Source organism: Cololabis saira, chromosome 16, assembly GCF_033807715.1.
Source record: "Cololabis saira isolate AMF1-May2022 chromosome 16, fColSai1.1, whole genome shotgun sequence".
Lineage (NCBI taxonomy): Eukaryota > Metazoa > Chordata > Actinopteri > Beloniformes > Belonidae > Cololabis > Cololabis saira.
In genome coordinates, this window is record NC_084602.1 from 28897948 (window position 1) to 28913628 (window position 15681).

At 46.0% G+C, this 15681-nt stretch overlaps 1 protein-coding gene across 7 annotated transcripts in view; it reads right to left on the bottom strand.

Moving 5' to 3' along the window:
* The window catches only part of runx3 (RUNX family transcription factor 3), a 52302-nt gene that overhangs the window by 14529 nt on the left and 22092 nt on the right, over nucleotides 1–15681 (bottom strand). For 4 of the 7 annotated variants that reach the window (XM_061744176.1, XM_061744172.1, XM_061744173.1 and 1 more), the window contains one exon: nucleotides 3492–3677. The exons of 1 other annotated variant lie outside the window; for it this stretch is intronic. In XM_061744176.1, coding sequence (XP_061600160.1) covers nucleotides 3492–3677 — 186 coding nt within the window. The remainder of the gene's footprint in view (nucleotides 1–3491; nucleotides 3678–15681) is intronic. 2 more of the 7 variants (XM_061744177.1, XM_061744174.1) reach the window with 1 other exon arrangement.

The window sequence follows — 15681 nt, forward strand, 5'->3', positions numbered from 1 at the left end:
GTTAACATGTTGTGTCGGCGCTCTCTCTCCGTCTGCGTCTGCGGCCCGTACATGTGTGTTGCAACGTCGCCGCCCTTTGAAGCCTCGCGAGCCTGTGATGCTCTAATTCCTGCCCTAATCCTGTGCGAGGGAGAGACGAGAGCAGAGCTCCTCGTCTGCCGTCTGAACCATGTCTGAACCATGTCTGTACACCTCACACTCACCCACACACACACACACACACACACACACACACACACACACACACACACACACACACACACACACACACACACACACACACACACACACACACACACACACACACACACACACTAGGAATGGGTGATATTTTACCGTTCACGATAAACCGTCAAAAAAATTCCTCACAATAAGAATTTGTCATCTCGCGGTAAAAATGATAAATTCCTGTTGATGATGTTTTTGTGTAAAGCTGATTTATGGTTCTGCGTTAAATCCACGCACAACGTACGTGAAGGAAGGAAGGAAGGAAGGAAGGAAGGAAGGAAGGAAGGAAGGAAGGAAGAAAGGAAGGAAGGAAGGAAGGAAGGAAGGAAGGAAGGAAGGAAGGAAGGAAGGAAGGAAGGAAGGAAGGAAGGAAGGAAGGAAGGAAGGAAGGAAGGAAGGAAGGAAGGAAGGAAGGAAGGAAGGAAGGAAGGAAGGAAGGAAGGAAATGAGCCTGAAAGAAAGAAAGAAAGAAAGAAAGAAAGAAAGAAAGAAAGAAAGAAAGAAAGAAAGAAAGAAAGAAAGAAAGAAAGAAAGAAAGAAAGAAAGAAAGAAAGAAAGAAAGAAAGAAAGAAAGAAAGAAAGAAAGAAAGAAAGAAAGAAAGAAAGAAAGAAAGAAAGAAAGAAAGAAAGAAAGAAAGAGGATAAATTCCCATTGATGATGTTTTTGTGTAACAAACATGGCGGATCTGAGAGCGAGATAGATTTATAGTTGAAAAGGTGGAGTTGAATTGGTATTTCTTTTATCGTCATTTTTATCGTTATCGGGATAAATGCCAGAAATTATCGTGATACATTTTTTAGTCCATACCGCCCATCCCTAACACACACACACACATATTCCAAGAAGGCCTCCAAACCCAGAGCTCCTGGTGGAGTTTTTACTTGCAGGGGGCTTTTTATTGGCAGACTCCAGATAGTCCATGGGCCAGACCAGATATCAGCACCACTCAAAGTCACAAAACTTGCTTATAATTTTTTTAAATATCCATGTCTATAGATGATATTTTGGTATGATAACCCTTCCTGAGTGGCAGCTGTATCATCCTGTATTTGCACGATAAAGACCAGTTTGTGACATTAGTGGCTGTTATAGTTTCATAGGAGCCCAATGATGCTCTTCTAGTTTAAGGCTCACAACAATGATATAGTATGGGGTGTATTATACATTTCCTGAATCGTTATGGTCCTATGAGTATTCCAGTTTTTGTATTTTGTGTCTCTGTTGTTCCTAGGTGACACAGGGCTAAAAGATAGTATATCTTTTAGGCGAAAATGGTGTACAAATGTGTGTTGTTTATAGTTTAAAGAGCTGCAGTGACCTCGATGTTGGTCAGGAAGATTCACATCTTAGCTTGAATGAACGCTTAAAATGATACCAAAGACAATATTGTGAAACATGAACAGATATCCTGTACATGAGTCTAAACCAGGATATGCACCAGCATCTGAAATGTAATTTTCTGAAGGGGGGGTAACTTCATGAGCTGATAACTATGATACAGCTGCCACTCAGGAAGGGTTATCGTACCAAAATATCATCTATAGACATGGATCTTTTAAAAAATCCTTTTTTAAGTTTGGTCACCTTGAGTGGTGCTGACAAGTGAAAGTTGGGATCACAGCGGCAGTGTTGTTGTCGAAGCGTTGCACGGTTTATCTCCTCCGCTACCAGTAACTGGTGTTTGTAAAATGGCTGACGTGTTTTCATCCTGTCACAGGCTGTTCGAGGTAACGACGTCCACAAACATCAACAGCGCAGTGGGGGGGGGGGGCGGGTGAAAGATCCCGTGTTCCCTGCAGTCAGCTGTTAAGATAGGCCCCATATTGATGAGTAAGTGCTGGCTAAGCTGAGAACAAGGCCAAACACGGCATGACTGTCACCCACGCACGACTCAACACTCCCAAACAAGTCCTCCTGTACGGATACAGAGGTAATGGGATGCATTAGTCGATCGTGACAACTGTAGAGTGCGTGGGAGGAGAGTGTGTTCACCCCGCATGCATGCAGAGCTCCTGCTGAAGACGCCGTGACACATGACGGCGAGTGAGGAATCATCCTCTTCCCAGTCATCTCCCACACAGCTGTCCACACACACACACACACACGTACAAATGTTGAAACAGACCCCTCCCTCCCATCACACCACCTCAGTCTAAGTCGCCCCCCTGCCCTCCTCCCACCCCCACACATTCGACCAGTCTGAGAGTGACGTGATTGCCAAGGTAGCGGACGGCCGCTACATTCCTGAGGCTGTAATATGTGGTGCTTGGAGTCCAGCTCCAGCGCCCGGGCCAAAACGTGGCTGGCAGCGCCCGCCGTGCCACCTGGCGCGCTGCGGGGCCCCCGGACCCACTAATGCAGGGTATCCGGGGGACGGAGCCGACACGGACACACGCGGCTGTTCTGCTCTCGTAGGGGGAAGACGCACATTAGCAGCACTCGGCCTAATGACTTAAAGGAGCATGAGGCAGGATTGAGGCAGGATTTATGAAAAAAATTTGTATACGTTTCAAGTTTTCTAGTAATAATGTCGGATGAAGCGCTCCAAACCAAAAAGAATGAGCCCTCTAGCGTATCTCTCCGTTGCCTTGAACAGGCTGTGTGCTGCAAAATGTGCTGCAATTCCGGGCCGGAATTTCCCGCGCTGGGCTGCGGATGTGACGTCACATGACGCTGCATGCACGTTCTCCCCGTTCTCCCGTGCCGGCTTCGCTGTTGGCTGCAGTACCCCCAACGGCCGTCGTGGTGAAGGGTGGCGCTAGAGAGTCTCATTTCTTAAAAGGAGCCTCATGCTCCTTTAAAGGAGCTTGAGGCAAGAATAAGAAATGAGACTCATTAGCGCCACGACGACCGTCGGGGGTACTGCAGCCAACAGCGAAGCCGGCACGGGAGAACGCGCATGCAGCGTCATTTGACGTCACATCCGCAGGACAGCGCGGGAAATTCGGGCCCAGAATTGCAGCACATTTTGCAGCACACAGCCTGTTCAAGGCAACGGAGAGATACACTAGAGGGCTCATTCTTTTTGGTTTGGAACGCTTCATCTGACATTATTACTAGAAAACTTAAAACGTATACGCATTTTTTTCATAAATCCTGCCTCAAGCTCCTTTAAAAGTGACAAATACTGACAAATTTGTAGCACGGGTTATGCACCCCCCTGGCCATGTGAAACCGCAACACATTTCTCACAAAACATGAACAATTGAAATCCAAACAATGACAAAGTGAGCTGGTTTTTGAGTGTGTTGCGGGTTTATACCTATTTGGGACCGAGCCTGCGTGTGCCAGAGGTCCTCACCTTGCGTGGTGCTGAGGTGGGTTTGGTGAATGGGGCGTTGATTATTGTTCACTGGACCTATCCGCATACTTCGCTGGTAGCGCTCGATTTCTGACAGCCTTTCGGAGAACTGCATCTTCTGAGGGTCTTCTATCTTCACTCTGTGCCCTGAAATATCAAAACAGCAGAGAGAGAAGTCAAGGTCATGCTATTTTTACCTCCTTTTTAACAGCAAAATGTAAAGACGCTTTGTATTTCTAAAGGGATGAAACAACCTCTCTTTGCTTAAACTGTGAATATTGCAGGAAAAATAAAAAGACCATCGGCAGCTTCTGTTCTGAAGTCGCTCACTTGCATAAGATAAACGTAAAGAGACAAACACTGTCACCGTGTTTTCTGCTACCAAACACAAAAATATTATTAGAATGTCAGCAGACCTTGAAATACGTTGGCTAGACACTAAATGTTGCCCAAGCTGCACCTGCTGCCACGTCACCCGCAGATAACGATAGTGTAAGTGCTCGAAAATAATTGCTTGAGGAATGTTGTTTTTCCTGAACCTTAAAGGCTAAAAAAGTGCGAACTGCTGCTTTAGGCGTTTCTACGAAGTGATGGAGGTAAGTGATCTTTATCTTCCTGCTTAGCTTCAAAAAGAAAGGAGAAAAAGTAAGATGAAGGAGAAAGAAAAGAAGTAGTGACTATATCTGCCCCCAATAACACACACACACACACACACACACACACACACACACACACACACACACACTCTCACACACGTTCTGGTGCAGGTCTAACTGACACAGCACTTAGTCAGAAGGAAACACCCAGACAAAGCTACCAGACCTTATACTCATCAGTCTTAAACACAAGAGAGAGAAAACAGAAAGAGAGTTGCGTGTGTGTAGGTGTAGGTGTATGTGTGTGTGTGTAAGCTAGAGGTGAGAACTAACTCTGAGAAATGACGCATTTCTGCTGCACCTAGAAAACTAACCAACACACTTAGCGCTTATCACTCTGACATCCCCTTCAGGGAAATGGTAAAAGAAAGAAAGAGAGAGCGAGAAGAAAAAAAAAAAAATCCTCTGATTAGTCCTTTCATGTAGACGCACACGTACTAATACATATGTGTAATCGTGCATGCACATGCTTTACATGTGAACACGCCTTAAATGTCAGACATGAGTCCGGATGCCCCTAATGGGAGGAGGAGATTTTAATGTAACTATCAATGCACCCAAACCGTGTGTGAACCGGCATGTATACATTCTGTGGTTTTCTCCCTGGCATCTCTACAGAGCAGCCTAATGTGAAGTAATGGCTGGATTTGAATATTTTATCACTATATAAAGGGGGCAAGGCAGACGGGGCCAATATGGATTTTGCCCGTCCTCTCTCTCCACTGACCCATGGGCAATATATCTTCCCTCTGCCGGCTGACCCATGGGTGAAGTTTCCTCCCGCTTACCGCTCGCTCCATTTGTTCTGTGCCCACCGCCCCTCTCCCATCCTCTCCTCGTATAGAAACGCCACGCTTCGACACCCCTCCAACCAGAGTTATTATCGTTCACGAAAACTAACGAAATAACGAAAACTAAAATTGAAAAAACAATTTCGTTAACTGAACTAAATAAAAACGAAAATTAAAAGACAAAAACGATAACTAACTGAAACTATATTGCGTGTTTAGAAAACTAACTAAAACGAACTGAAATTATAGATATAATTTCCTCCGTTTTCGTCCCTGTCAATATAAGCCTCTTGGTATGATCGATTTATACCGCTCTGGCCGTTTATCTCCAACTGGCAACTACGGCACCTTAACGCCTCACGGTCCGTGACGTCAAAACTAAAACTAAAACTAAAACTAATAAAAACTAAGCATTTTTGAAAATATATAAACTAATAAAAACTAGCAAACCCACACTAAAAACAAATTAAAACTAACTGAATTGAAGGAGAAAAAGTCAAAACGTAATAAAACTAAACTAAAATGAACAATTCAAAACTATTATAACCCTGCCTCCAACGAGCATGAAAGGGTACGAGGAGCCACGGTTGTACACTACTGATCAGCAGTTACCTTAAAGGTTCTGCGTGTTAGGAAGACTCAGTCGTGACTAATCTGTCTAAGCAGAGACAGCAGTTCTGCCTCTGCTCAGTAGCTGTTTGTTTTCCTGAGCATTAAGATGCCAAAGAAACACAGTGAGTGTGTGTGTGTGTGTAAGAGAGAGAGAGAGAGAGTTTGTTCTTTGTTTGGTTTGTTCTTCACTCAGGAACAAACTTGAATGGATAAACACTCCATTACTCATTGTTGCAGTATCTCCTTTATTCAGGTCAATTGTGGCTGATCTATCTTCTCTTTAAGCGGTGATGGGAGGACCGGCGGGCCAGCGCTCTCTCTCTGTCTCCCTCACACACACACTCAAAGAGCGCCGGGACGAGGCTCCAGCAGCCACATAGACACTGTGGCTACTGTCTGTTCCAGGCCAGAGCAGGGCCAGCCAGGGGTAGCGGCCCTCCAAATATAGCCCCTATATGTGTCCTTGTGTAGTTATTAAGAGATTTACACCACCTCAAATGGCTGAGGTCAGGGAAATGATACATCCCACTGCTCTACGGGCTGGAAAAAGACAGACGGCACAGGCAGAAAAATCATAATTGGTCAGTTTTTCTGTGGCCGGCGGTGGTCTGAGATGAATTGGGCTGGCTCTTTAGGGATGAAAGTGATCATTCAGATGCCCACACACACACACACACACACACACACACACACACACACACACACACACACACACACACACACACACACACACACACACACACACACACTTGAACTGTAGATCCTGTGGCCCAGTTCCAGCTGGCAGGGACACACACTCTGCATGTAGCGACACACTGTTCACAGCTTCTAGTAGGGGGTTTAGTGAGCTGTGAGAGGGTGATTTTTTTATCGGGGGGGTGGTGGTGGAAGCATCATTGGAACAAGGGCTGGAGCCCATTAACCCAGGCCCCACAGTTGCTGTTAACACCACTAATCAACTGGGAGGCTGCTTGGAACTCTCTCTCTCCTTCTCTGTGTTTCTCTTCTTGTCTTTATTTCATTATTGGACAAAATAAGCACATGAACTCTCGTCCCTTTTAACTTCAGCTTTTAAAAATCAACCCCATTTCCCTTCAAAACTGCATTTATGGCCATTTAATAAGGCACTTTAAACTCCGCGTCAAACCGATATGTGGTTCAGAGTGATTTTAAAAAATACTAATCACTGCGACTGCCTTATTTTCAGTGCTTGTTTATTTCTCTCCTGCACGTTTTTACTCTTGTGAAAAAGAAAAGTTTTTACCGTCTCAAATCCCATCGGGACACACACACGGCTTGTATACTTGGTTTCACCCTCGTGTTGATGCGAACACTTTCCGGCCGGTTGACCCTGGCTGCAGCCGCAGCGCGTTGGGTCTGACCGCCAACATTTGACTTCTCCTCGGCAAGGCCCAGGGCCAGAGGGGTGCCGGTGCTCCACACCAGCCCCATTTCAGAGGGGTTTCTGTGGTCAGATGAATATTTAATGTGTCAGGGTGCACTTAGGAAAGAATGCCCTTGTTTTTCTCTCTATGATATCATAACCACAAGATAGAGCTGGGAGCCAATGCACACATGAGGCCTAAACAGCAGCGCTCAATATGCATCCAGAGTTGAAAATGGACGCTAAAGGTTGTAGATTTACTAGCCTCCTCTCAGCGTAGTGGTCGCATAATCTGAAAGCATTATGGAAGTCTATGAAGAATAAATAAAATGCTTGATATAAAACGTTTGGTATTAACAGTGTACTCGAAGGCTGAGTTTTCAAGAAATGGGTGTGCCGCTCCCAGCCCCGGCTTTGTTTGGTGCGTGCATGTGTGCGTGTTTTTTATTTCCTGATAGTGTTTTATGTTTGCTGCAGAGTAACTTGACGTGCTGCTTTTGCTCTTTTACGCCCGATGCTTTGAAGCATGCTGATTTAGCTGAAGAGTAAGTGCTTGGAAGCTGTTTTTCATGAGCGGGTACACGGCGCTCAAAGAGCAGACGAGACCACACCAATAGCAGAATCCACCAAGTCCTGCCCTCCCCTCCCCTTCACAAAGCCCGTATCAGCCCGACACAGAGACAGTGTTTGCTCGGTGAGGTGACTGCTCGGACTTAAAAAAAAACCCAAAAAAAACGATGCCACGGCCGAGTGATCGCCAAACCTTTTCCTCCCTCCACGCTGCCACTTTTTTCAACTTCTTCCCTCTTTCTCTGTCAGTTTCTCTGTGTCCGTTGAAATAAAGAAACATATGCTCCCATCCAGAAAGAGACACATTAAACACAAGCTCTTTTTAGTGAAGGGCCTCATGCTTTTTCAGGGACTAAGTGAAACTCTATCTGAACAGCAAAGGGCAATACGTGCTTTGGCCCCAAACCAAGTCTGCACCGAATATTTTTGAAGTGTAAATATTTGTATTCAAAGTATAAATGGACTTGATAGGCCCCTGATAACAGACTAGAATTAATGTGGATTGTATGTATCACACTTAAAAGTCAGAACTATGTGTAGACTGTCAAGTCTTGGTATGTAAAGTGTAGGATTACGTACAAAAATGTCCACATAGTATAAGGAACACTGATTAGTCTAGTATTAAAGGCACAGAATGGGAGCTGGTGGTAATATATTCCTATTTAGATGTTAAATATACTGGTGTGAGTTGTTTTTTTACACTTTATTTATTTTTGCGTCAATTAGCTATTTCAGTGTTGCCACCGCTCTAAATGAGCTTGCCCTTCGTTGTACGTCAGGGAAGCCCTTAATGTACTAAGAGCCAAGTGCTGAAAGCTTCAAAACACAAAAGCTGCATCCTTATCTGGATTTTGAAACCCGACAGCGCGATGCGGAGCGACAGTTGAGCACTTGCTGCAGTGGTGCCTGCTCGCCTGCGAGCAGACTTCCGTTTGCCCTCAACAGACACGGAGGACGTTTCAACATCTGTTGAGCAAACTCTTATACACCTGTCTTCCTCTTCCTCCTCTCTAGCGGACCTGAGCCTCCCCCGTTCTCGTTCCCACCCCGCGTATTTCCGCCACTGTTTCTGACACTTCCCTTTTTGGGCTATTACGGGCAGCAGCTCGAGAAGCCTCTCTGCAGCAGCAGTGTATTTGACACCATGCTTTCCAAGGCCGCCAATCACACCATTAAGTATTTACAGTGGGGCAAATCTGAGTTCTTGTTTTGAGGCTGACCCTGAGGGATGTGGGTTTTACCCTTGGCTGGTGATTGTGGCTGTCTCGTCTGGGCCTAAATGACTTGATGCTAGCCACACGCAGACATTGCACTGCTTTAAATTAATTTACATAACACTGTTGTGACACTTTCAGTATGAATGCGTTTCATTAAAGGGGATGCTATTCAGCCGGATCCTGTTCACACAATCTCTTGGCGCTGAGCGCTCGTCTCTATCATAAACACGGCAACACACGACGTAGTGGCGAGGGGGTTTTGTGGACACATTATTTAGGCTTTCTGGAGGAGGTCAACAAGAGCCTTGGCACGCTTTTATCTCTTGCTGACTCGCTACGGCCACAGCTGGGGGATTGTCTGGTCCCTTAGGCAGATGCTTGTGTCTCTCTCTGGGGACATCAGCAGTGTGAAAATCCCCCTCGCAGGCCTGAAAACAAACTGCTCACAGCGGAAGTTGCTACATGAGACTGAGCAAAGAGCGCAGCCTTCCTTTTCTGATAAGGGGATAAAGCACTCTGCAAGTGTGTTTGCGTGTCTGTGCATGTGTGTGTATGTATGCATGTGTGGGACAGAAGACAGGAGCAGCACCGCACAAGGACAAACCATCCAGCGGGAGGCGGGTTGAGGCAGGCTGGGACGTAAAGGGGGTGCCACAACAAAGTACCAACCCACCACGACTCTTTGACAACACAACGAGGCCACGTAGCCTGTTGAGAGCGGTTATCCCTCCTTTGTGCTGCATTTCTACACTGTCTGTCCATGGGCAAGTGTCTTGTACTGGAACGGGGGGGGGGAATAAGCAGGGCTGTTTGTCAGGCCTCTTGGCTGCGTGCCTGCAGACGTTGCAGATTTCCCAGTACTGATGGCGCTGCTTTGGCCTTGTTGAGCACAGAAGGCCTATTTGGCTCCGGTGACAGATCATATTAAAGCAATAAGCTGCTTTTAGTGTGTTATTTTAGCGTTAGCGCTGAATGGGGTTGTTGTGCATGTCTGTGTGTGTGCTCATGTTTGCAAGTAGTCAGGTTGCTCTGAGCGGCGAGGTGCTGGGGGTAAGGTGGGGGCCTTGCAGAGCTGTGAGAAAGGAAGGCAAGCTGCCGCTGTCACATACATCAATGCAACGGCAGCAGATGTGTCAAACGGCTTCGCGTTCACACCTCTGTGCATACTAGCGCGTGCACAATAACGTGCAACGAGCCTGCATTTGCCCCCTAAACACACACATTTACTCACAGCTCTCCAGAACGACAATTAATATTCCAGGTGGTTCGCAGCAAACGTGTGATATGTGTAAATGTTCCACTATGCGTTTCATCTCAGAACTGTCTGACTTGATCGCCCTCTTAGGGGACTAAGACCGAAGTGTTGAGGTTACAGGATCGACTTCTCCCTTTTTCCTGTGATGATTCCAGCCCGGTTTTGAAGAGCCGAGGCTTCTCACTGTGTTTACCTCGAGGATTACAACCTTCTTTCGCTCCTGGAAGCAAAAGAAAGACATTGCTACACCTATTATTTGCTCACTGTTCCTAACCATTAAGGCCCAGAGAAAAAATAAATATCCCAACCGCAGGGTGGTGGTACGCAGCGTCTTTTCCAGTAACCAACAGGTGCTTTCTTCCCACAAATCGCCCCCCCCCCCCTCCTCACCCCGCCCCCGTACCCTCTGTCCCAATACAGAAAATGGTTTATTGTCATAATGCAGTGGGGGAGAAAAATACTCCTCCACTCATGGACCATTTATTTTTCTAAATGCAGATCAGAACTTTTATTGAATTACAGCTGAAAGGTTGTAATGGCTTCCTCCTGTATGGGTCAGTGTAAATAGGGAAGAGTGAGCACACACAGAGTGGGCATTTTACTTCCCTTCATAGGTAAGTAAACAGGAAAGACGCTTGGCCGGTGAGTTTAGAGGAGAGTGGGAGGTGGAGACGCAGGGAGGGAGGAGGGAGAGCGGGGCCGGGGCCGAGCGAGCTCCTCATCTGATTCTGAAAAAAGTGTTGTCTACTTGCATCATCTAAGTGAATTAAATGTGCTGTGTAATGCCCCTGTAAATAATTTGGTCATTTCTTGTGTGTCCTGTTGTTCTATCTGGCGTCAGCAAATATAGGGTGGAATTTTTCATGTCTGACTGGAAAAAAGAGAGCGCTTTTCCCCCCGCGGCGATTGTGCGTGTGTCTCTGACAGTCAGCGGCTGGCCCGAGGAGGAGGCCCTGCGATATTTCAAAACGTTAGACAATGTTCTTCTTTCTGTCCTGTTTTTAGAAGAATCCTCGCTGCTGCAAACACGGCACGGAAGAGCACAGACAGATAGACCCGCTGCTAGGTTTTTCTTTGTTTATGTTGCAGTTTAGTTGAGACTAATTAGCTCGGCGTTCACAGGAGAACCTAAGTACAAACGCTTAAGTAGGATTACCAACAGCTGTGTGTGTGTGTGTGTGTGTGTGTGTGTGTGTGTGTGTGTGTGTGTGTGTGTGTGTGTGTGTGTGTGTGTGTGTGTGTGTGTGTGTGTGTGTGTGTGTGTGTGTGTGTGTGTGTGTGTGTGTGTGTGTGTGTGTGTGTGTGTGTGTGTGTGTGTGTGTGTGTCTGTGTGTGTGTGTGTGTGTGTGTAGCCTGCAGAGGGAGTCGGCCTCAAAGCTTCTAGATGTGGTTAAGGTGGCAAAGGTGGTCAAAGAGCTCCCATCTCGGTCCTTTATTTACCCTCCCACAGAAACAAAAATTGATCATATTACAGCTGCTTTTATGTCTGTCCCGTCACGCCTTGATGACTCTGACAGCAACGGCCCCGCAGTAATTCACATCTAACAGAAAAATACATCACAATTTCGTCAAAAGTGCCTAAGTATCCGGCTCGCCTGCCGGAGGACACGTTCTTCATCTGCCATTCATCAACAGCCTCAGACCTCAGAATGTGGTGAATGCTCCGTCCCCGCACACCAGTCCAAAACTATTTTGTTTGCACCGCTGCATTCCGGTTGACTTATCAGTCGGCCAATATTTGGTCTTCTTAAAATCACTGAGACCGTTTATGATGTGTTGGATTGACCCCGGGGGGAGGAATGCCACAGCCAGCGGCCTCCAAGTCACTGCAGACGTCACAGACATGAATTTCTTTGAAGAGGACATTAAATATGGCCTTTATCTGTTACATCTGTCTGTAAGTGGTGTTAGGGGAGACTATCTTTGCCACTAAATCATAATTTAGATGGTCATGAGTTTGATTGTTAAGACAATGTGCCTGTGTATGTGTGAATGCGTGCATGCGAAGGCCACTATGTCTCCAGGTTATAGATAGCGGCGAGAACCATTAAGAGTCAGGAAAGCACCCAAAGTCACACATACAACTGTTTTTTTTTTCCACTCCCCTGGTACTGACAGGCTACACCTGTAGGCCTTTCTTTCAAAGGCATCCGTCTCCATTTTCAAACATCAAAGTTGCCTTTGAGAGAGCAATTCGCACCAAGGGTGAGCCTTTCATGTGATTTGTGGAGCATGGGCGTGGCCCAGAGGGAGCCTTTTAAAAAGATGCACCTGGCAGGTGCATAAGCCGAGCACCCGCACACGCAAATGCAACAGCATGCATGCCATCTTTTCTGTTTACTTTACAGAGAGACTGCAATATCACAAGAAAAATAACACAGCAAATGTCATTGTTTGTCTATTTGCATACCTTGTACAGTCTGTGTGCCAAATGCAAATAGAATCAATCCGCCAACTCCAACGTGCCCCCCTCTGCCGCCCCGATTCCCTCTCCACGCCCACCATTCTCCTGCCGGAGCTGCACGAGCACACCCAGCCGAGTAAATAGACGCAACAAAACACAACAGCGCTTGTGCAGTTTTGGTGCATGTGTGGGTGCTTTGGCCATAAAGTGTATCGCCTCCAACTCCATACATGCATACACTGGGTATCTTGCAGGATGATGTCCGCTGTAAGGATGTCATCATGTATATTATTTTCAAGTATGATCAGACCAACTGCTACTGTGACTTCAATGAGGTAAAACAGGCAGGAAAAACTGCAACATACATGCTTAATTTCGGCTCTGAAACACAGGTGAAGTTTTCTGGTTTGCGACTGGCCTTGAAAAATAGTTATTCAACTGTTAACACACAGTCTTAAACTTAAAGCGTTGATGTTGTCACACATGTGGAGTGAAAGCCTAAAATATTCTCTGCATAGTTAGAGAAGTTTTATTCATAGATTGTCCAGTTTACCTGTTTTCTACTACATAACGTCATCTTTTCTGCAAGTGTTGAAATTAAATGTTTGCATTTGTGTCTTTTAAGCGTTTTTGCCATTTTTTGATCAGATGTTTCCACCCTGTCGAGGTAGTATCTCACGGTTTCTTTTTTTCAGGCTCTGAAAGTGACTCACCTCCCCCTCTCCCTTCTACTTGTGAAAATTATATCTGAGCATCTTTCCACAAGCTCAAAATATTTCGGTGCCTTCCTCGAGCGCACGGCCTACACTCACGGTAAGATGTGCCCAGAGACTGATTAATTTAAGGTCAACAGACAGAAATACAATCGTCCCTTCCACTCACAAGCAAACAGGCAACAGGTGATGTCATGCTCAAGCGAGAGCTTGTGAAGCACAGGAAAAATATAGTTGAGGGATTCATTTGTGAGAGTGACTCCTTCGTTGGGGCTCTGATAGCAGTGTTTCATTACTCCCTCGTTTTCAGGCGCTGTATGTCGTCTCTTGCTGTTGGATGTGATATGTTGTCAAAGCTGCTTCTCAGATAGAAGAGGAAGGAGAGCTGTCATCAGCAGTTAGAGCAGTTGTGTTTCCAGTTATAGCTGAGCAGAAGTTTGATAATAAAGTATGACAGATAGATCTGGGAGGGGGTAGAACAACGCAGGGGGGGAGGGGGGTGGTTGTGATGACGAATGCCGGATGCTTGATGAGGAAATCGGCAGCAAGGGAGACAAAAATACTCAGCTGAACATACTTTCTGTTCATGAGCAAAGCGCTGTCACTGCGTTAATGGCCATTCACATGTCTGCGTGCGTCTGGGCATGTGAAAGTACACGAGTCTCCCCACAACTGTGCCCGTATCGTATGTGCATCTAACTTTCTGCTCAAACGTTTTTTTTTTTCTTTTTTCCACGAGGCACGCTACCTTGCCGCGGGGCAAAAGCCACTGTTGCAGTCCTGTCTATCAGGTTCTCTTGACAGGATTAGCAAACATTAATAAAACCTCCACCCCCTCGATGCTAACCCCTGCCGTTCCTCGGCTGGCAGCCATGCAAATGCAGGCCCCCCTGCACAAACAGCCTGTAAAGCCCCGGAGCAGGCGGGCCCCGGAGCCTGCCAGCCCGCCGACAGGTGAGCGAAGCGTCAGCCAAGTGTGGCTTCAGGCTGTCTGCACCGAGACGCAGCCCACATTGTGTGGCACCGTAACTCCCCCCCGAAAACCAACAAAAAAAACCTGGGATCAAAGCTGTTTGAGAAAATATAACTGTCTCTGAGGATGAGAATAATAATGAAAAAATGCTGGTAGTTTTTATATGTTGGCAATAGTGCCTGTCTGCTTTGGCTCAAAATGTTGTACAGCCAATATAATGTGGTGCCTTGTGGTTAGAGAAGAATCTGATTATTTTTATGGTCTTAATAATGTCTGAATGGTAGTGTGTGTTCCTGTTCTCTGACTGTGCTGGGACATGACTGATATTACACTCACAGAATGTGCTTCTTGTTTAAATATGAGAGGTCCTTTATATCATCTCGTGTGATCTCTATTTTGAGGCGACAAGTTCTTCAATATACTCAAGCAGGCCGAAATGTCATCTTGAACTCAGATCTTAGGGGCTCATTACAAGCAACATAATGAATAATATAAATATGCTGCATTCCTAAATGATTGGACTGTCAGCTGTTTGGATGTTCTCATCTATGACGCAGTGATTGAAAATGATATCCATAGACATGTGTTTAACATTTCCAGCGTTATTATAAATAACATAAACTGCTAAGGTTCAACTTTGTATACATTTTTTTTTTTAAATCACGATTTGCGAAAAAAGCGTTCTTTCTTTTTCTCTTGTTCTGTAAATTGTCTCTCTGCACAGTGCAACAGAGTTTTTAATGGCGCCTTAAATTCTCCCCGGCCTATATTAAACGGTGTCACATAATAGCACCCAGCAGCAGTATAAAAGTAGCACGGCCACGCTGACGCCTTCAGCCGCAGCCAAAATGTGTTGACAGACTTACACGAGACAGCTTCAATGTGTACAGAGGTTTCAAACTGAGATGCTCGCAGATTCACATGAGAACACATGTATGCACACACACATTTTTTTTTTACCCTTTCACACAAAAAGACTATCAAATTGAAACCATCCACTCGCACATTCAGTGTTTATTATTATCTAGTCCTTCCCGCCTTTGCAGTTACTGGTATCTGCAAATAGCATGCAGCTTGGCAGGCATGTGATGGCCCTCCACTCCCTTTGCCAGCCGTATCCCCTCTCATGTGGCACTTGCTCTGTTCTTTATGTGCTCTGGTTGGAATCAGTTGAATCATTCCCATCCTAAATATCCTCCTCCACGCAAACTGCAGCGATCCAGCTGTTCAGAGGTCTCTAAAAACCCTGCACTCGAGAGTCATTGTCGTCACAATCCTTCCTTAGAAAAGGTCACGAAATCTAAAATCTTCGACTCATCTTCACACACTCTCACACACACACACACAGGCGGTTCTACCCCTCAGCAACTGACTCATCTGAGTAACACAACTCTCCCCCATCCCTCTCAGCAGCAGCTTTAAACCGCTGCAGCTGTTTCTGAATGATGGTGCTAACAGCTTTAGCAGGCGGAGGCTCCCCTGCCAGGGCTAATGGTGGCCGGAGTCTGCCCCGTGTTAAATCAACCAGGCACTTATGCGGTCGGGCAGGTAAGACCCCTCTGACCAACACTGAAGA